The sequence below is a fragment of the Oncorhynchus mykiss genome, chromosome 14 (assembly GCF_057628025.1).
Source record: "Oncorhynchus mykiss isolate SJ-2025 chromosome 14, ASM5762802v1, whole genome shotgun sequence".
Lineage (NCBI taxonomy): Eukaryota > Metazoa > Chordata > Actinopteri > Salmoniformes > Salmonidae > Oncorhynchus > Oncorhynchus mykiss.
This window is the reverse complement of record NC_143035.1, coordinates 15,355,001-15,377,267: the sequence shown is the minus strand read 5'-3', so window position 1 is coordinate 15,377,267 and position 22,267 is coordinate 15,355,001. Positions and strand designations below refer to the sequence as shown.

The 22,267-nt window shown below is 42.5% G+C and overlaps 1 protein-coding gene and 1 long non-coding RNA gene across 4 annotated transcripts in view; one reads left to right on the top strand and one right to left on the bottom strand.

The window, feature by feature from the left end:
- Positions 1–9,378: 9,378 nt before the first annotated feature.
- On the bottom strand, positions 9,379–12,762 carry LOC110487741 (uncharacterized). Of its 2 annotated transcripts, none has more exons than XR_016486303.1 (3): positions 12,559–12,762; positions 9,699–9,814; positions 9,379–9,611 (listed from the first exon to the last, which is right to left on the bottom strand). It is a non-coding gene; the product is annotated as an uncharacterized LOC110487741 (long non-coding RNA). The 2 variants fall into 2 exon arrangements; XR_005035938.2 differs by having other exon boundaries at positions 9,699–9,810.
- Positions 12,763–14,366: 1,604 nt separating this feature from the next.
- Positions 14,367–22,267, top strand: part of LOC110488889 (ATPase family gene 2 protein homolog A-like) — a 23,943-nt gene continuing 16,042 nt past the window's right edge. The window contains exons 1-6 of one of the 2 annotated variants that reach the window (XM_090198444.1): positions 14,379–14,623; positions 14,733–14,773; positions 15,781–16,306; positions 16,460–16,590; positions 16,714–16,770; positions 17,750–17,878. In XM_090198444.1, coding sequence (XP_090054570.1) covers positions 16,719–16,770; positions 17,750–17,878 — 181 coding nt within the window. In that variant the 5' untranslated portion in view covers positions 14,379–14,623; positions 14,733–14,773; positions 15,781–16,306; positions 16,460–16,590; positions 16,714–16,718. Of the gene's footprint in view, positions 14,624–14,732; positions 14,774–15,780; positions 16,307–16,459; positions 16,591–16,713; positions 16,771–17,749; positions 17,879–22,267 lie in introns of both variants that reach the window. The other variant, XR_016486302.1, reaches the window with a different exon arrangement.

The following is a 22,267-nucleotide window of genomic DNA, read 5'->3' as shown; positions in this document are numbered from 1 at the left end:
ACGGACCGCAGTGAAGGCTTGGAAAAAGAAAGTAAACAGAACAAAAGGAAATTTTATATGTTTGTACTGTTCTTTAAACATCTTTAAACACCTTATTACTGTACATCTTATCTGACTGCATGATAATGCTCACTGGACACAAATAAAAATTGTGTGATACAATGTGAGCGCCCTTAACAACATTTTTACATTGTAATTTGAATGAAAATGAAATTGGTTGGTTCTAAAAAAGGGAATTCGATTGTACTTTAGTCACATACAACGCTGCTTCAGTAGGTGGGACTTTGTATCAAAAGCTGCTTAAAAAAAACAAGTTGAACTTGTAACTAGTAAAATGTTTATTTGAAGTCTGTTTAAGTCTTACAATTGTTTAGATATATGCTTGAGTGTAGTTCATATGAATGTCTGAGGAGGCAGTTTCAAAAAGTAAACATTCCTATGAATAGGCATGTGTGTGTGCATTTAGATATTGTCTATGTATGGTATACGTTATGTGGTTGCATCACTGACCAATGTTTTCTCCTGGATCCGAGAGCCCTCCAGGGAACTTTCATGCATTTACTGTCTGAAATTAAGTCACAATAATATTCTTTGAATTAGGATGCAAATTGAATGGACTGCATCCAAGTCTTTGATTTGTTAAAGTGTCCTCCAGGGTCCTTCAGCATTGATAAGTATGTTACAATTGTATGTGCATAGGGACAAATCCTAACTTATATCCACCTAATTCACACTTGTCAAATGTATGCTTTAATGTTAAAAGTGATGCCTTGTACTCAGATCTAAAGATAGGATTCTGCCTGATGCGTTAAATATTCATTTTGATGTCATTGTATATTGTTATTCTTGAGAAAATCTAAGCAACTAAGTTTGGTGTTTAGTTTCACCACTCTTAAACTATATTTAAAGACAGATCACTGCTGTTTAAATGATGAAGTAGTTGTATACATTTATTGTAGCTCTTGATTTATTCAAATTCTACTTTTTGTTTGCAATTATAAAACAATATTTTTCTATATTTCATTTCCTTGATCTTGTTCAAAGTTTTGATGAACTGTAAAGCACTACACTTTCATCATTTGATTCCTCTTTGTAAACATACATACCTACAAAGTGCTATATTTGTTGAAGCTACTTATATCTGCAACAAGGTAGGAAAATTCAAGAATAAACGTATCTTAACAATATACATCAAGTTTTGTGTGGTTTACTAAATTGTGTTCTGGTAAAGTGGCTGTGGTTCTAGATACAGGTTGGCCTAATGGTTATGAGCGCATCACAAGTCAGAAAAGTACAAACAGACCGAATAGCAATTAAGAATCATGATCGTAATTCTTATCCCAAATCAACAGCCAATGACCCATGTTGTTCCAAAACCTACTTCAACCCATTGCACATTATTTAATCAGATTTCAACACAGCAAATTACAAATCCTTTGTCTCTGCCACAAATCACCTAGCTACAGCGCAATTAACAGGCATTCTTTTCTGTATGCTACGTTTGCCGTCTTGGTGCAGACGTCAGTGATAATGGCCCAGAGAGGTTCACTTTCAGGAAACACAACCCTAGAGAAGCTCTGGATGGGCTTACCCTGCCAAACTCTGCCAATGGCCAATGGCCAGACTGAGTGTATGAGGCCCTCTTCCAGTAAATGATGACACTCCTCTTACTTCCCAAACACTGACCGCTCACCTCTGTTTCCTACAATAACTAGCATTGCAGAAGTAATGTATCCCTGAAACGTATTCTTCTGTAAGAATTCCTACAAGTGATGTTTACTAACTCGGGACAGAATTGCTGACGTGATGTCAGTAGGCAAAAGTGATGTTGTATCATAAATGGCACGCCACGATGCTGTCATTGTCTGAATAAATTGACTGATGGATAAAAGGGTTAAACCACTCATATTAAACCACTCAATTCCTGGGCTTCAATACCTCTTTGCCAATTGGCCTGGACCCTTTGCTGCTGACATGGAACCCCGTCGATCCATCACGACTGGTCTGCTGATGCAACCGCCCGAGTGGGTTTCAACAGGCTCTTCCATTGCGACGTCCCTCTGAGGCCCATCTGCTAGCCTGCTAGCCCTGGCCTGCTAGCTGTCTGAATTGCTGTGTCTCCTGCTCGCCTAGCTACTCACTGGACCCTATGATCACTCGCCTACACATGCCTCTCCCTAATGTTCCACCCCCCACACATGCGGTGACCGCACCTGGCTTAAATGGTGCCTCTAGAGACAAAACCTCTCTCATCGTCACTCAATGCCTAGGTTACCTCCACTGTACTCACATCCTACCATACCTTTGTCTGTTCATTATGCCTTGCATCTATTCTTCCGCTCCCAGAAATCTGCTCCTTTTACTCTCTGTTCCGAACGTACTAGACGACCAGTTCTTATAGCCTTTAGCCGTACACTTATCCTACTCCTCTTCTGTTCCTCTGGTGATGTAGAGGTTAACCCAGGCCCTGCAGCCCCAAGCATCACTCCCATTCCCCAGGCGCTCTCTTTTGTTGACTTCTGTATCCGTAAAAGCCTTGGTTTCATGCATGTTAACATTAGAAGCCTCCTCCCTAAGTTTGTTTTATTCACTGCTTTAGCACACTCTGCCAACCCGGATGTCCTAGCAGTGTCTGAATCCTGGCTTAGGAAGGCCACCAAAAATCCTGTATTTTCCATCCCTAACTATAACATTTTCCGATGAGATAGAAATGCAAAAGGGTTGCAATCTACTTCAGAGATGGCCTGCAGAGTTCTGTCATACTATCCAGGTCTGTGCCCAAACAATTTGAGCTTCTACTTTTAAAAATCAACCTTTCCAGAAACTAGTCTCTCACCGTTGCCGATGTTGTAGACCCCCTTAAGCCCCCAGCTGTGCCCAGGACACCATATGTGAATTGATCGCCCCCCATCTATCTTCAGAGTTCGTACTGTTAGATGACCTAAACTGGGACATGCTTAACTTCTTCGATATAGGGGGCGCTCTTTTAATTTTTGGATGAAAAACGTTCCCGTTTTAAACAAGATATTTTGTCACGAAAAGATGCTCGACTATGCATATAATTGACAGCTTTGGAAAGAAAATACTCTGACGTTTCCAAAACTGCAAAGATATTGTCTGTGAGTGCCACAGAACTGATGTTACAGGCGAAACCCAGATAAAAAATAAATCAGGAAGTGCCGCATTTTTTTAAACCGCCTCATTTCAATGACACCTTATATGGCTGTGGAGGAGCTAGGAGTCAGCTTACGTTTTCCACGTTTTCCCCAAGGTGTCTGCAGCATTGTGACGTATTTGTAGGCATATCATTGGAAGATTGACCATAAGAGACTACATCTACCAGGTGGTCGCTTGGTGTCCTCCGTCGCAATTATTGCGTAATCTCCACCTGCAGTATTTTTCCGTTTGCCTTTGATGAGAAACCGACTGCCAGGAATGATTTTTCATCGAATAGAATTGTGAAAAACACCTTGAGGATTGATTCTAAACAACGTTTGCCATGTTTCTGTCGATATTATATAATTTGGAAAAAAGTTGTGTTGACTGCATTTTTGTTTTTTTCTCTTAGCCAAACGTGATGAACAAAACGGAGCTATTTTTCTGACACAAATAATATTTTTGGAAAAAATTAACATTTGCTATCTAACTGAGAGTCTCGTCATTGAAAACATCCGAAGTTCTTCAAAGGTAAATTATTTTATTTGAATGCTTTTCTTGTTTTTGTGATCTGAGATGACAGTGTTGTTAACAAAAGGCTAAGCTTGTGTTTCAATATATTTATTTCATTTCATTTGCGATTTTCATGAATAGGAAACGTTGCGTTATGGTAATGAGCTTGAGGCTATGATTACGCTCCCGGATACGGGATTGCTCGACGCTAGAGGTTAACACCCGGAAGTCCTACAATCTAAACTAGATGCCCCCAATCTCACACAAATTATCAAGGAACCTACCAGGTACAACCCTAAATCCGTAACAATGGGCACCCTCTTAGATATCATCCTGGCCAACTTGACCTCTAAATACACCTCTGCTGTCTTCAACCAGGATCTCTGCGATCACTGCCTCATTACCTGCATGCGTAATGGGTCTACGGTCAAACAACTACCTCTCATCACTGTCAAACGCTCCCTAAAACACTTCAGCGAGCAGGCCTTTCTAATCTACCTGGCCCTGGTATCCTGGAAGGATATTGACCTCATCCTGTCAGTAGAGGATGCCTGGTTGCTCTTCAAAAGTGCTTTCCTCACCATCTTAAATAAGCATGCCCCATTCAAAAAATGTAGAACTAGGAACAGGTATAGCCCTTGGTTCACCCCAGATTTGACTTGACCAGCACAAAAACATCCAGTGGCGTTCTGCATTAGCATCGAATAGCCGAATAGGAAAGCTAAGACAAGCTTTTTCAAATAGAAATTTGCTTCCTGTAGCACTAATTCCAAAAAGGTTTGGACACTGTAACGTCCATGGAGAATAAGAGCACCTCCTCCCATCTGCCTACTGCACTGAGGATAGGAAACACTGTCACCACCAATAAATCTACGATAATCGATCATTTCAATAAGCATTTTCTTCCCCAGGCCGTCCCTCTAAACTTTCAGCTCATACAAGGAGAAGACTGATCAGAGATGCAGCCAAGAGGCCCATGATCACTCTGGATGAACTGCAGAGATCTACAGCTGAGGTGGGAGACTCTGTCCATAGGACAACAATCAGTCGTATATTGCACAAATCTGGCCTTTATGGAAGAGTGGCAAGAAGAAAGCCATTTCTTAAAGATATCCATAAAAAGTGTTGTTTAAAGTTTGCCACAAGCCACCTGGGAGACACACCAAACATGTGGAAGAAGGTGCTCTGGTCAGATGAAACCAAAATTGAACTTTTTGGCAACAATGCAAAACGTTATGTTTGGTGTAAAAGCAACACAGCTGAACACACCATCCCCACTGTCAAACATGGTGGTGGCAGCATCATGGTTTGGGCCTGCTTTTCTTCAGCAGGGACAGGGAAGATAGTTAAAATTGATGGGAAGATGGATGGAGCCAAATACAGGACCCTTCTGGAAGAAAACCTGATGGAGTCTGCAAAAGACCTGAGACTGGGACAGAGATTTGTCTTCCAACAAGACAATGATCCAAAACATAAAGCAAAATCTACAATGGAATGGTTCAAAAATAAACATATCCAGGTGTTAGAATGGCCAAGTCAAAGTCCAGACCTGAATCCAATCGAGAATCTGTGGAAAGAACTGAAAACTGCTGTTCACAAATGCTCTCCATCCAACCTCACTGAGCTCGAGCTGTTTTGCAAGGAGGAATGGGAAAAAATGTCAGTCTCTCGATGTGAAAACTGATAGAGACATACCCCAAGCGACTTACAGCTGTAATCGAGCAAAAGGTGGCGCTACAAAGTATTAACTTAAGGGGGCTGAATAATTTTGCACGCCCAATTTTTCAGTTTTTGATTTGTTAAAAAAGTTTGAAATATCAATAAATGTCGTTCCACTTCATGATTGTGTCCCACTTGTTGTTGATTCTTCACAAAAAAATACAGTTTTATATCTTTATGTTTGAAGCCTGAAATGTGGCAAAAGGTCGCAAAGTTCAAGAGGGCCGAATACTTTCGCAAGGCACTGTATATCCATCCTGCCCTGCCTTTCTAAAATCTTCGAAAGATAAGTTAACAAACAGATCACCGACCATTTCGAATCCCAACGTACCTTCTCCACTATGCAATCCGGTTTCCGAGCTTGTCATGGGTGCACCTCAGCCACGCACAAGGTCCTAAACAATATAACCGCCATCGATAAAAAACAGTACTGTGCAGCTGTCTTCATTGACCTGGCCAAGGCTTTCGACTCTGTCAATTACTGCATTCTTATCGGCAGACTCAATAGCCTTGGCTTCTCAAATGACTGCCTTACCTGGTTCACCAACTAGTTCTCAGATAGAGCTCAGTGTGTCAAATCGGATGGCCTGTTGTCCGGACCTCTGGCAGTCTCTATGGGGGTGCCGCAGGGTTCAATTCTCGGGCCGACTCTTTTCTCTGTATATATCAATGATGTCGCTATTGCTGCTGGTGATTCTCTAATGCACCTCTACGCACGCGACACCCTCCTGTATACATCTGGCCCTTCTTTGGACACTGTGCTAACAAACCTCCAAACAAGCTTCAACGCTTCAACTGGTTAGACTGTAAACTCTCCTTCCAGGCTCACATTAAGCATCTCCAATCCAAAATTAAATCTAGAATCGGCTTCCGATTTTGCAACAAAGCCTCCTTCACTCATGCTGCCAAACATACCCCCATCAAAACTGACTACCCTACCGATCCTCTACTTCAGCATTGTAATTTACAAAATAGCCCCCAACACTCTACTCAGCAATGTAGTGGATGTAGTCTATCACAGTGCCATCCGTTTTGTCATCAAAGCACCATATACTACCCCCCACTGCGACATGTATGCTCTCGTTGGCTGGCCCTCACTACATATTCGTCGCCAAACTCACTGGCTCCAGGTCATCTATGAGACTTTGCTAGATAAAGCCCCGCCTTATCTCAGCTCACTGGTCCCCATAGCAACACCCACCCGTAGCACACGCTCCAGGAGGTATATTTTACTGGTCATCCCCAAAGCCAACACTTCCTTTGGCTGCCTTTCCTTCCAGTTCTCTGCTGCCAATGACTGGAACGAATTGCTAAAATCACTGAAGCTGGAGTCTTATATCTCCCTCTAACTTTAAGCATCAGCTGTCAGAGCAGCTTACCGATCACTGTACCTGTACATAGCACACCCAACTACCTCATCCCCATATTGTTATTTATGTAATTATTTTGCCTCTATGGCCTTTTTATTGCCTACCTCCCTACTCTTCTACATTTGCACACACTGTACATATATTTTTCTGTTTTTTTCTATTGTTTTCTTCACTGTACGTTTGTTTATGTGTAACTCTGTGTTGTTGTTTTTGTCTCACTGCTTTGCTTTATCTTGGCCAGGTCGCAGTTGTAAATGAGAACTTGTTCTCAACTGGCCTACCTGGTTAAATAAAGGTGAAATAAATCAAATAAATCAAATATTACAGTGAATGTAAGCACTACGCCGGACATTGATTGCAGTGATTGGGTACACTGAGAAATATTCAACCAAAGAGTTGCCATTGAGTCCTGTTATGATACCTCCACTCTGCAAATTGCTTCAGAAATTCCAGTGAAGTCTTTAAGAGAACAGATGATGGCAATGTATGAAATGTTTGGTGTACTCAGCATACACAAGCAGGAGTTAAGGATGTTTGCTTGAGGTTGCGTAATGCTGTGGGGTGCTATGCTAAGTGAGACGGCGCTGCAGCAGAAGTCAAGGTAAAGTCTGTGAGAGGAGATGAATTCTCCCCATGGAGAGAGACAGGATGAGGGCCAGCACATGCCAGGAAAACTGCCTAAATAAACACAGATAATGATAACCATTTATAACAGTGGAAAGGAAGGAAAACAACTACTGCCATTTACCGCTCAGTGTCGATTGAAGAGGCACATTGAGTTCCAGAGTTCAGACAGTATCACTGTGGCTGAAAAGCTTTAGTTTCAGTAACACATCTCACAATGATTTAGTTGTACTTCCCTACACTGACACTTTTAACCTCTGAAAGTCTAACACTGCGTGCGGTAACCCATACAAATGAATGGAGGTAGTTGTTTTGGCAACAAAAACAAGGGGTTAAATATGTGTCCAAAAAAATAAAATATTTCCCGAGCTTTCTTACATCTCCTAAATATAGGACAGACACTTCAAAACCTTATTCCTTGTGATATATTTGTTGACTGTTGTTTTTGCCATTAATTAACGTGTTATTCAGTGTTTCTATTGGTTATAGTAGTAAAGGCAAAATTCTATATTTTATCAAATAATTTTGTATGATCCATGTAACCATCTTTAAACAATTATATGTGTTTGCTTAGTAGACCCTCCCCTCCCCTCCCCTCCCTCATCCACACCGGTTGCAGAAGTCCATTACTTTAATTGAGAGGCAAATCGCGCTGCTGCGACTCACCTGTAGGACTAGTTTGTGGTGCTTGGCACTGCGTGCAGTGTGTCGCATGCATTGGATTTTTTCAGTAGTAAACCCCCGAAGAAGGTTCTAATGTTCTAATGTGTGACAGTTTTTGTTGTGATGCGGCACATGGATTTGAAGACTGTAACCTGCGGCAATGACCTGTGTGCGTCTTGTATATTAGTTAGTAGGCCAAACCTTTAGGACACTACAGAGGGAGAAGACCGATTTTCAGGAGTCTCCCACGTCTTGTGGAGTGTACGGCTATGGAGTTTTGCAGGGTTATTTTTAAAATTTTAATTAGACATCAGGTAAGAACAAATTCTTATTTACAATGATGGCCTAGGAACAGTAACTGCCTTGTTCAGAACGACAGATTTTTACCTTGTCAGCTGGGGGATTCGATCTTGCAACCTTTTTGGTTACTGGCCCAATGCTCTAACCACTAGGCTACCTGCCACCCCAATATCTTTGGTCTCTTTGTTGCTTATCTGATTAATGCCCTCCTTGCCTAGTCCTTCAGTTTTGGTGGGCAGCCCTCTCTTGGCAGGTTTGTTGTGTTGCTATATTCTTTCCATTTTTTAATAAGGCATTTAATGGGGCTACGTGGGATGTTCAAAGTTTTGGATATGTTTTTAATAACATAACCCTGATCTGTACTTCTCCACAACTTTTCCCTGACCTGTTTGGAGGGCTACTTGGTCTTCATGGTGCCGCTTGTGTGGTGTTACCCCTTGCTTAGTGGGGGTGCAGACTCTGGGGCCTTTCAGAAGAGTTGTATATATACTAAGATCATGCAACAGATCATGTGACACTTAGATTGCACACAGAAGGAATTAATTTAACTAATGTGACTTCTGAAGGTAATTGGTTGCACCAGATCTTATTTAGGGGCTTCTTAGCAAAGGGGGTGAATACATATGCACACACCGCTTTGTTTTTAAATGTTTTTTTTTATATAATTTTTTGAAACAAGTTGTGTTTTACATTTCACTTCACCAATTTGGACTATTTTGTGTATGTCCATTACATGAAATCCAAATAAAAATCCATTTACATTACAGGTTGTAACGCAACAAAATAGGAAAAACACCAATGGGGATGAATACTTTTGCAAGGCACTGTAGCTCAGCCACCTTCCACCACAGATGTGGGAGGCCAACACAGGCGGAGGCAGTGGATTGAGACGTAGCCCATGCTGAAAGGTATCTCTACTTCAAACTGATTAAGGGGGATTTTTTCCGATTTTGTTCATTAGTGACACACACGGGTGTGTGTGAAGCAGAGTGACACCGTGGAACACAAGAGCAGACTCTTGTGGAAACAGGGATGAATGAACCAAAATATTTATTGTTACACAGAGAGATATGGAGTGCAGATCCGGGGAAGCTCGGATGAGTTGCAGAAAAACCAGATGTGGAGAGAGGTTGGAGTTGGCTGAGTAGAATTTGGTAAACAGATCCTGAGGGGAAGCCAAGGTAGTGATGGTGAGTAAAATCGAGATCCAGGTAGTTGGGTGGTGAGATGTGGAACAGGAGACCAGGGCAAGAGACAGAGTAGTAACTGCAATGAGAGGATAAAAGGTGTCAGGCAGGGAAACAGGCACAACGGGATCTTGCGTAATAATAAATGGCTAGAATAATAACTGACTGAGCAGAGATTACAATCTGGCAGAGTGGAAGTGGCAGGACTGAGTATTTGTAGAGGTCTTGATTATGGAACGAGTTGCAGCTGGAGGGGATTTGCTCTGACTCCAGCACACCTGTCTCCAACCACACAATCACACAGAGAGGGAGAGAGAGTGTACTGCAGGTAAAGAAGACACAGGATGAACACCAGAGGGCGTAGCAGGAGCAGATGTGACAGTGTGTCCAATAGACTCTTAAGGATTGGTCCCTAATAGAAGTCGACATATCTCATAAAAGAAAACAAGTTTCAAGTTGAGCCTTATGTAATACATAAAACATGACAGGCAGAGAAACAGTCCAGTACCTTGTTTTTATCTTGAACAATGGCAACCTTAACATTTGACTAATCAATGACTGCACCTTGATGGATAGAAAAAGTGTAATGTGCTGGTCCATACTCCAAAGAACCTTGACGACAGCTTCCAGACAACTGACTTAAGACCAGGTAATTATTTTTGGGTTTGAGAGAACATGAAAACGTTTCATTTAACTGACCCACGTGGAGTGAGCACTAAGTGCCCTGGGGCCGGGCTTTATTCAGCCTGCCAGAGAGAGGGGCCATCACAACAACTCGAAAAACATCAGGGACTTGACCGATATTCAGACGCTATTCTCTTACAGTGAGGTATACTTAGTTGCATCAACAAATGCTGGACTATATATACCACCATGGCCAGGCCAGACTAGAAAACAAGGTAATACTGTAATTTATTATCAATAACTCATCCTAAGTGAGTAAAGGTAGTGACAAATGTCAAGGTCCTTCCTACATTGTACAGTCTGTGTTGACATAGTCTGTAGTGAAACAGAGAGGGTGACTCGGTAACAGCTGTGAAACGTTTGCCATCCCTTTTGGCCTAGTGGGATAACTAAACCCCTTTTTCAACAGGTTCCCATTGGGCAAAAACTGGGTAAATCAACATTGTTTCCACATTATTTCAACCCAAAAATGCAATGTGATGACATTGAATCAAGGTGGAAAACTGATTAGATTTGAAAAAAGTAATCAATGTAAGGGAATTTCATATTTTTTCACCCAACTTTGAACCTTTTTGTTGATTTCACGTTAAATTCACGTTTAGTTGACAACTCAACCAAATGTAAATCAAAACTAGATTTTGAACAAAAGTTTGTACCCAGTGGGTTGTGACTAAGAGGGCCAGCTATGTGCCTCTGTTGACAGCTCCAGGGAGAAGGAAATGGGCCCTTGTTTTTCCGGGCCGGTGTCTCACCAGGACACACTCTAGACCTTGAATGAATCCCCCAGATGTGTGACGAGGGATGGGTCATCTAATCCCTGACTTGGCCTTCTGTGTGGAAATTGATGTCATCCCCGGCCGGCACCGGGCACATCACAGGAGATTGCCCGGGTACCGGACTGAGAAGCTATCATTAGGTTAGCTGTGGAGGGGGAGAACATTTTCCTCCAAAAGGCAGTGACTGCGTCTGTTCGTAAGCTCGGGAATGACGCACCAAACCAAGTAATCAACGAAGGGACTTCCCTTCATTTAAAACTGTTGGCTGCTGTGGCATAGTTGGCTGCTGAGAATAATATTTTTTTGTGAACAAATGTTTCATTTTGGTATTATAATAAGGTTGGCAGCAACGTGGGGGGAAAAAAATGTGGGAATTTGTTGCAGCTCTTTATTGGCTGGCTAGCTAGCAAACGTAGCTGGTTACAATAATACCAAAGACAATATTAGCATGTAAAGCAGCTAGTTAGCTGTACAATCGCCTAAACAAACTGCACTATCAATTTAGGAGTCTTTAATCTCACCATGTTTAACCTGCAGATCGATGTGCCTGTCATTCACAACGGTTAAATGACCACAAAATCAAGTCTGTACTTGATACCCCATTGAAAACCTGTGGCTTGAATTGAAGAGGGCAGTCCATTAGCGCAGACAAAGGATATCAAGGTTCTGAAAAGATTCTGTATGGAGGAGTGGTCTAAGAAACCTCCCAGTGTGTTCTCCATTCTCATAAAATGTTTTAGAAAAAGGCCATTATCCTCGCAAGGTGAGATTTTGAAAGGTATTGAAAACAGACGTGGAAATAATTTTGACCCCTATCTAAAAAAAAAAAAGTATATTACTTATTAAACAAAATCTCTTCCTCTGAGCAAATGTATTTGTATAACATAATATATTCGTCACACATTTTTTTTCACATACAATATAGCTCATTATTTGTCATATTTATCAACAGTGGCAATAATTTTGGACCTAACGCTAAGTGGCAAGGTTATTGGTACACTCACCAATTCATTTTTGACCCCAAAATATCTTCAGGGAAAGGAGCTGGTTGCTCGGTTTGACACTAAAACTCATTGGATGATGATATGATGTAAATTAAATGATTTAATAACACAAATTACCCAGTGTGTTGTGTTGGTGTGTACTCCAACACATTTCAGTCCTAAAAACACTTAAAGTCACGATGGTGGGGTCCCGCAAGTTACTGTTGGCAACATGCCATCCTCTTTCCACAGACATGTTCTGACATGCTTGCATCCACTTTGGGAGAGGTATAAAGGAAACAGCATGCCACCTGGTGGATGATTGTGTTGGTGTTTATAAAAAAAATAAAAAACTGCCATCCAAAGTGCTGTTCCCTTCCCTGAACATTGTTTTCCACTCCCACACAGCCCAAGTATATTTGTTTGCATGTCAAACACAAACTACATTTGAAATAACTGATATTTGCCCCATAAATATTTCTGCACAAGCGTGTGTGCAATGGCTTTACGATACCTGAAGCAGATCTGATCCTGAGCAGTATAAACCTGTGATATAGGTCAGGTTACACAAGGACTATACTACCTGCCACTCCAATCTGATGAGTAGCAAACCCAGGCAGCCTGCGCTGCCCATCCCCCAGCCACAGAGACAGAATTGAGCGGTCCTGTTTGGCGTGGTGGTAGGTGAAGCCATGAGCAGAGGCAGCTGCGGCACAACGGCTGAAAGAGATAGGCACATGAAGCCATACTGCCACCCGGCCCTCTGTCCTCCACTGAGCCAAAGAGTCTGAAAAACAAACAAAACATCACACAGTCAAAGGAACATGATTGAGTAGATTCATCATTCAGTATCTGAGTAGATGTATGCTGAACAAAAATATAAACGCAACATGCAACAATTTCAAAGATTTTAATGAGTTACAGATCATATAAGGAAATTACATATGTATCGTCAATTTAAATAAATTAATTAGACCCCAATCTGTAGATTTCACATGACTGGGAATACAGATATTCTTAAGGTATCCCGTTGGTCACAGATACCTTAAAAATAATAGGCCACACAATGGGCCTCAGTATCTTGTCAATGTATCTCTGTTCATTCCAAATGCCATCAATTATGTTCAATGTCCGTCGCTTATGCCTGCCCATACCATAACCCCACCAGCACCATTGTGCAATCTGTTCACAACGTTGACATCAGCAACAAGTTGAGGCCAGTTGGACGTATGCCAAATTCTCTAAAACGACGTTGGATGCGGTTTATGGTGGAGAAATTAGCATTAAATTATCTAGCAACAGATTTAGTCCTTTGCTGATTATTTTGGCAAAGGAGAAAGGCTCACTTACAGGGATGTCAACAAATGTGTGCACAAAATTTCTGAGAAATACGATTTTGGTGCATATGTAAAAAACGCCACCCATGCCCAGTCAGGTGGAATCCGTAGATTAGGGCCTAATACATTTGTTTCAATTGACTGATTTCATTATATAAACTGTAAAATCGTTGCATTTATATTTTTGTTCAGTATATATTCGTTTTCCACCACTGGTGAGCGTGGCCAAAGATCTATATTTTCATGCCACCCAATATATAGCGGATGGTTTGAATAAAAACAAATATATAGTGTAACGCGCCGGACCGCGGGCTCAAAGCTCGAAGGTTCGAGACCTGCTCCCTGCTGTTTCATTACACTGGTGTCAGAAGTGATCGGACCTTGCATCCACGACAGTGCGTGTGCTGAGCATTGAAACATTAAGAACACCTCTTTCCATGACAAACTGACCAGGTGTTCTTAATGTTATGTACACTCAGTGTGTGTTTGACACCCAGGTCTACATACCTCGTAGTAAATTACTAAATACTCATTCACTGATATCTGCCGAATCTGTGCACCTTCCCAGACAAAACATTTACATTCATCCCCTGCTCGTTCTGTAGTTGTAACCGGCTTGCTGAGCATGTGAATTCTCAACCAGCCCTCGATGACCCTATAGTATCCGTAAGGCTAAGCGTTTTAATTGAAAGCGCATTTCTTACTATATGTTGTAGTTTGCAAGTAAGAGTTAACATGTTATAAAAGCCTTTAAATATATTTTCATAGAAAAGCGTCCCTGAAATGTTACTTGCGGGTTACATAAATACATTAAGTAAACGCTGAAGTTGCATAAATACCGTTATATACTTCACATTTATGAAGTACAACATTATGTTGCGTTTTTGTAAGTTGCTAGCAAGTAAAATAATATCATACAAAGCTATATTATGTTCAAAAAAAAAAAAAAAAAAAAAAAAAAAAATATATATATATATATATATATATATATTCTGACGCATCATCCGTTTTCGCACCAAAATAGAAAAACAGAGTTTCAAAGCAGAATTACTACGGCATTTACGGTAAAAGAAGCGGGACTGAACTTCAACCAAGACGTTTATCTAAATTGATTCACCCATGCTGGTGTTAAAACTTCTGCTTCACATGCACACTGTTGATAAATTAAAGACAAAGAAAGAAAAACAAAAGCAAAGTTAGGAGAGTCAATGATGGTGACAACTCAAGGGAACTGAGAGATGGCTCTAGTGATTTAAATAGTTTGCAAAGCTCGGGCACGAGGCAGCAATCGCAACAACAACTCATTTACAGGTATTGGCTCAGTTGAGAAAAGTAGCTAGTTAACGCTAGTTATGATGCTCTTAAATAATATGGCTCAATACAATGTAAATTTCATGTACCATACATTATCGTCATTTAGTAGACGCAGTTATCCAGAGCGACTAACAGGAGTAAATCGGGGTAAGTGCCATGCTCAATGGCACACCAAAATATTTTTAATCTGCTCGGTGATTCCGGTTACTGGGCCAACGCTCTTTTAACCGCTAGGCTATGTGCCGCCCGAAAAAGATGTCACAAACCTACCAAGAGAGGGCCACCCACCAAAACTGACGGACTAGGCAAGGAGGGCATTAATCAGATAGGCAACAAAGATAACGTGGGGTGGCAGGTAGCCTAGTGGTTAGAGCATTGGGCCAGTAGGTTGCAAAATGGAATCCCCCAGCTGACAAGGTACAACTCTTTCATTCTGCCCCATACACTGGCTACGGCATCTTAAGATGGACAAACAGTACTATTGCTGATTTTTCAAGTGAAAGTATTTTAAGGGAGTATTTGAGGAACACTCTTTTGGAGTTTAGCCGAGTTTGGCTAGGTGCCAGCCGAACTGAAGCATTGGAAGCCTCAAGACTAACCTCACTATACTTGTATAGCCATACGCCATAAAATGTTTTATACTTATAGATAAAGGTCGCCATCTGCTGGTGATACACCTGCAACAACAGTTTGACAGTCAATTGAGTGATGACTCAGAAATGCCATCACAGTTAGGTTAATTGCATGATGAATGGTAAATGCACTCTTTTGCTTTTTATTTAAAAATGCAGACAGAAGGATGATGCGCTCCATTTGGAAGAATTCCATAACTTCTTTCTCCGGGTTAGACAGTTTATTTTTTGTGGGACTACATAACAGGGGATATATGTTATTATTTTTTCAATTTAACTAGGCAAGTCAGTTAAGAACAAATTCTTATTTACAATGACGTCCTACCGGGGAACAATGGGTTAACTGCCAAGTTTAGGAGCAGAACGACATATTTTTACCTTGTCAGCTCTGGGATTTGATCCAGCAACCTTTTGGTTACTGGCCCAACGATCTAACCACTAGGCTACCAGCCGCACCAAATATGTAATGTAACACTTTTCAATGTAACACTTTGCATTACATTACATACACTCATATTTCAGATGGAAAGATCCCACTCTCTGGAAACTTACTCTCCCTGATGTATTTTGGCGGAGCGTGTAGTCTGCGGGTGACGGGGGTCGACGGCCACTCCCTGGAGAGACCCCTGCCTACCCCGGGACTGGAGCCTGATACAGAGGAGGCCTCTGACGAGCTCAGCCCTGGGCTCCACCTCCGTCCTGGGCTCCACCTCCGTCCTGGGCTCCACCTCCGCCCTGGGCTCCAGCTCCACCTCCGCCCTGGGCTCCACCTCCACCCTGGGCTCCACCTCCATGGACCTTAGGTGCAGGCCAGGGATCCGGCGCAGCCTGGTCCTGCATCCAGTACCCCATGCAGGCCCGCCTGTATGCCCTGTGTCCCTGCAACCCCCAGACTCCCACTGAGTCTGAGCAGGGCATTCTCAGTCTAGAGGTGGAGAATAAGGTGAAGTTCAGAGACAGGCACAAAGAGGCTCAAGAGGAGGATACGGCAGCCCTGAGGTCTAAAGTCATATACAGTATGATCCCGAGAGAGACTTCTCCAATTACGGTACACAAATATATGACTTTCCTTTGAATTGGAAAATTCTTCATCAAAAACAATATGCTATATCTCAAATTCACGAAAACTGAACTCTAATTTTATGCATTTGATTCAATTTTTGTGCTTATGTGATGTTGATTAGGTTATTTTTGCATACAGGAATCACACCTCCTAGGGGGGGTTCTCCTTTATGGCCCCCCTGGATCAGGAAAGACTATGATTGGATGAGCCATATCCAATGAGGTCGGGGCACATATGACCGTAATCAACCGTCCATAAATCATTAGCAAGTATGGTCATATTATTGCTACCTAATGAAATGTGGTTGGGTACCAAGTACAAGATCATGTATTGAGGGTTAGTGGTGCTTGTACATCCATATCAAGTGACCTATGTTTATTCTGTCTTTACAGATTTTATGGTGAAACAGAGGTCAGATGGAGGCAGATATTCACAGGAGCCTCTCAAAGGTAAATATTGAGAGAAAAAATACATGTCAACCTTAGAAATGCAGACGGACATCCAAAATATCCCCCTCTCCTGGACATCCTTCAGACATTCTCCCTCTGTCTGCTGAGTGTCTGCTGAATCTTGATTTTTGTTCTGTCAGCGAATCAGTCTAATGAGAAAAAGAGACCGCAGGCCCACGATCAGAGATGGCTCGACAGCCGCCCTCTGCCCCTTTAGAGAACACAGGGAGCCTGGGAAACCCATCACCGATGGTCGCCATGACGTGCCAAATTGGCATCACGTTATGGCCAAGTATATCTTCATCTCCCCAGCCCAGCTCCTTGGTGCAGATGGTGCACTGAAGCAGCTGCTCTCCCTCCTGCTATCTGTTTTCCATACCGATGCTAAGGCTTGTTGTATAATCCAAGGTCACCAACCACCAAGGGCCTGCTGCTGTGGAATGTGGCATAAGCACTTCCTGCTCCCAGAATTCTTGTCTCTCCACTCTCACTGTAGTTTATTTGTGTTTTGGTCCATCTGCTGGGCCTGTGGTATAGGGGGAGGTGGAAATAGCTTTATTTTTCAGCTGGACCACCCATTTTAGAACATAGTACAAGGAGCTCTGTTAGAGTATTAAAATTGTATTGCCAGATGATGCCTGATAGTTTCAGAAGATGTAAACCAGTAATTTATTAAGCCTTCAGACATAGTTATGGTCTGGAAATGTCCTTTATGTTTGAGCTTTTAGTGTCGGGGTCATTGGTTAGGACTAAGATTATTGATGAATAATTTATTACACCTACATGCTCAAATTGAAGCATAGTCATACTACCTTAAAAGCATACTTGCTTCATCCTACTGTTCCAATTGCTCTCTTACATTCACACCCCTCATTTAGTGATTAAATGCTTGTTTTACCAGGGAAGTTGACTGAAAGTTGAGTGCACATTCTCATACCACTGTAACATTCCTAACTGCCTGGTTTGTCTCTTCCTCCAGGAGGGCCACTCAGGCCAGCTGCTGGTCCTAGGGGCCAACCAACCGGCCCCACGCCCTGGACTGCGCCGAACAGGTGTAGACCTTCACGTGAAATGCTCACTTACAAGCCCTTAACCAACAATGCAGAAGGTAATTTGTACATGTAGGCATGAGTAAAGTGACTGCATAGATAATAGGCAGCGCGTAGCAGCATTGAAAAAACAAATGGAAGGGGGGGGGGTCAATGTAAATAGTTTGGGTGGACATTTAGTTCAGGTAGGCTGTTGATTACTTGTTCAGCAGTCTCATGGCTTGGGGGTAGAAGCTTTTAAGGAGCCTTTTGGTCCTAGACTTGGCGCTCCAGTACCGCTTGCCGCTCTGGTATCGATTGCTGACCTTCCTCTGACACCGCCTAGTATAAAGATCCTGGATGGCAAGAAGCTTGGCCCCAGTGATGTACTGGGCCGCACGCACTACCCTCTATAGCGCCTTACGGTCAGATGCCGAGCAGTTTCCATGCCAGGCGGTGATGCAACCGGTCAGGATGCTCTCGATGGTGCAGCTGTAGAACTTTTTGAGGATTTGGGGACCCATGCCAAATCTTTTCAGTCTCTTGAGGGGGGGAAAGGTGTTGTTGTGCCCTCTTAACAATTGTCTTGGTGTGTTTGGACCATGATAGTTTGTAGGTGATGTGGACACCAAGGAACTTGAAACGCTCGACCCGATCCACTTCAGCCCTGACAATGTTAATGGGGACCTGTTCAGCCTTCCTTTTCCTGTAGTCCACGATCAGCTCATTTGTCTTGCTCACATTGAGATATAGGTTGCTGTCCTGGCACCACACTGCCAGATCTTATCGTTGTCGGTGATCACGCCTACTACCACTGTTGTGTCGTCAGAAAACGTAATGATGGTGTTGGAGTTGTGTTTGCCACGCAGTCGTGGGTGAGCAGGGAGTACAGGAGGGGACTAAGCACGTGCTTCTGAGGGGCCTCAGTGTTGAGGATCAGCGTGGCAGATGTGTTGTTGCCTACCCCACTCCATGTTGTGGTTTATTTAGAGCTGGATTACTGCGAGGCCTACGAGACAGAGTGGCTCACCTCACCAACCCTCTGAGACTCCTGACCTAAGGAAGTGGGCTTGTACTTTGGCTTGTGGGTCCCATTGAGAAAAACCTTCTTTAAAGTAAAACCCATACCATTTACTTGTTGTGAAATTCCTCATGGCCCATACAGCCTTAACCCTGCAACCCAATCCCCCTAACTGGGAAAACAGTGTCAGGAAACCAGGATGTTGGGGTGTTTCTGTGGTGGTCAGTTGTGTGTGTGTGTGTGTGTGTGTGTGTGCGAGACGCTGAGAGCCTCCTGGGTGGTCCCGGGGATGTGGCATATTGCATTTCCAGAGGAGGCTACTACCTCGGCTCGCAGAATTGCTCTGGCAAAGAGCGTGATTTACCGTCCGTAGAGGCCAGACGTGACTGGCACTGTTTTCAGAGAAAACCCCTGGAGGGAAAAGATCCCCCCCCCCTGTCCATTCCCGAAACACAAAGCTCAAGACAAACACAGAACCTCACGTGCGCCACAGGAAAAAACGAGAAGATTGGAGCTCTTTGCCATGTCTGACCATGTCATGGCTCAGTTAATAGCTCCATACTTACCACTAATGCTATTTCATACAATTGGTCAAATGAACCCATTCTTCTGTCCTATAAAAAGGGTTAACACTACTGTATTGTACTAAGGGGGGGACAACTGTAGGATGTTTGTGTGTTTCCGCATGTACAATGTAATAACAACATCATGGAGATGGCCGTACACAACCTTGTGGTCTTTGTTGAGTTGAGGGACAGAACCCTAGCAGACCCTGTCCATCCATCACCATGTTGATGTGTTTTTTCCTCTGCTGCCGTCATGAAAACATCTCAAGGAACCCCAGTTGTTTCCCCCAATTCCCTGTCCTCTTCTGGTAACAATGACCTGCAAGGGGGAACGTGCCTCGCTGCAGCCCCTCTTCCTGTAAAGATGGGGGGAGCAGCGAGGGTGTCACACACACGACCGGACCCCCCCCCCCCCCCACACACACACACATCCAATACAATGGTGCCCTGCCAGACCCGGCTGCATAAGGCTATTTGTAGCTTCTCCTCTTCAGCTCCCTCTGTCTCGCTCTCTCAACTCACTCACCCAGGACCTCTGCCTTGCTACCACACTTGTCTGCTTTCCTGAAGTGTCTTAGGCTATGTAATATCTCAGTGCAGTGATATCGTAGAATAGAAGTGGTATTTGAAGTCAACACAAGCTGTTATGCACCAGATTCACTGTGAGACTATGCTAGATTGCAGGATAGGTCAGCCTTCATTTGCAGCCTATGAGTAGAATTCATTAGACCCAAGTATATTCTGACTTACTCAATAGAAACCTCTAGTGAAATAGAAATAGAAACCTCTAGTGGAGAACATTAGAACATAATACTTAGTTGAACTGCTAGGAAGTCTTAGTGCAGTGTGCTTCAAATGGCGGCCCAAGGGCCAAATTTTGCCCGCAGTTGAATTGTCAGACATGAAAGACTAAAAACACCAGCAAATCAGCTCCATGTGATTTTAGTTTTGGAAATCTGCGCCAAAGAATTCCAACGCAGTAGAGAGAGACGTGGTCGTATATACAAATGTAAGCAAGGTTTAAAATGATTGTTTCAGTCAAATATTATGTCTGTCTGGTTTCTGGCAGTCAATTTTTCAGTCAATAAATGATTTCTAATTATGTTCTGTCCCCGTGGAACTTCCCCTCAAGAAAGCGTCAGCCCACGGCTGAATCTAGTTGATGGGCAATGTGTCTTAGGGAGTAGTTAGAATATTTCTAAAATCCTACAGTAGTCTTTTTCTCTCTCTCTGTCTTGGGCCATAATTACATTTCACAATGAATAACATATACATGGAGAAATCAATGATGGTGAAGAGTTAGTCCATATAAACCTCATGAAGAACAATTGAAAGGTGGCCTATTGTAGGCCTATTGATTTGAACAGACGTTTTGGTAAATCAATCTCTATTGTAGCCATCCATGATTTCCACTGTTTTGAATGGAGATTAGTCAGCTTTTCTGTCATGCCGTCTCTCCCAGGGTTTGGGGTCTTTGTTGTCGTCGTGTTGGTGAACTGATCCAGGTTGTGGCAGATGATTCATTTCTTCAGTCTAAACCGTGTCGGTTGTTGTGTGCCACATGTGGACCCACTACAAAGCCTTCTAAACAGGGAACCCCTTTGGTAGGAGAATAGGAGCAATGTACTGTGCTTGGACTATTGGTTGTTAAGTATAACTTATTTATTAAAAAAACACATTGCCATGTTTAAACTATATGCTTTTGTTTGTCCAAAAAGTACTTGAATTACGTTTTGCGTTCATGTCTGCCTCGCTAGCTTAGTTGATATATAGATTTGTTGTGCTACAAGTATTGTTTTTTAACTCGAGGCCTTCAGATAAAAACGTTGGGATTTATTTGAAGATTATTCATTGTAACCAGACAGTGACCTTGCTGAGGAGTTCTGGAAATCCGTTTTTGGAATGGCGATTACTTTATTGCGTAGGTATGAGGGGGAAAAAATGGCTGGGAGAAATGAGGTGAGTATTGTGTTTGACATAACTTTTGCGGCAAAGACATGAATGAGACAAACAGTGCTAAATACTAGATGTGTGTTTACAGAGGCAGCCTTCCATATAAAGCACTTTTCCTGACTCCCCAGTCCTTTTAAAGACACTTTTGGAATTTCAGGACAGGCTACATAAATATTGCCGGGTCAGTATGTGAAGTTTATTTTGGGGCTCTGTTTATAAAATCCGGAAATGTTCGCCGTGTACTCTTTAACCTTGGTCCTTACCTTCACCTAATGGCAGAATTCTCGCTCACTCTTTTTTTAAGGGGGCTTTATTGGCATGGGAAACATGTTAACATTGCCAAAACAAGTGAAGTAGATAATATACAAAGTGAAATAAATAACAAAAATGAACAGTAAACATAACTCACAGAAGTTCCAAAATAATAAAGACATTACAAATCTCATTATGTGTGTGTATATATATACAGTGTTGTAACGATGTGCAAATGGTTAAAGTACAAAAGGGAAAATAAATACATATGGGTTGTATTTACAATGGTTTTTGTTCTTCACTGGTTGCCCTTTTCTTGTGGCAAAAGGTCACAAATATTGCTGCTGTGATGGTACACTGTGGAATTTCACCCAGTAGATATGGGAGTTTATCAAAATCGGGTTTGTTTTCAAATTCTTTGTGGATCTGCGTAATCTGAGGGAAATATGTGTCTCTAATATGGTCATACGTTGGGCAGGTGGTTAGGAAGTGCAGCTCAGCTTCCACCTCATTTTGTGGGAAGTGTGCACATAGCCTGTCTTCTCTTGAGAGCCATGTCTGCCTACAGTGGCCTTTCTCAATAGTAAGGCTATGCTCACTGAGTCTGTACTTAGTCAAAGCTTTCCTTAAGTTTGGGTCAGTCACAGTGGTCAGGTGTTCTGCCGCTGTGTACTCTC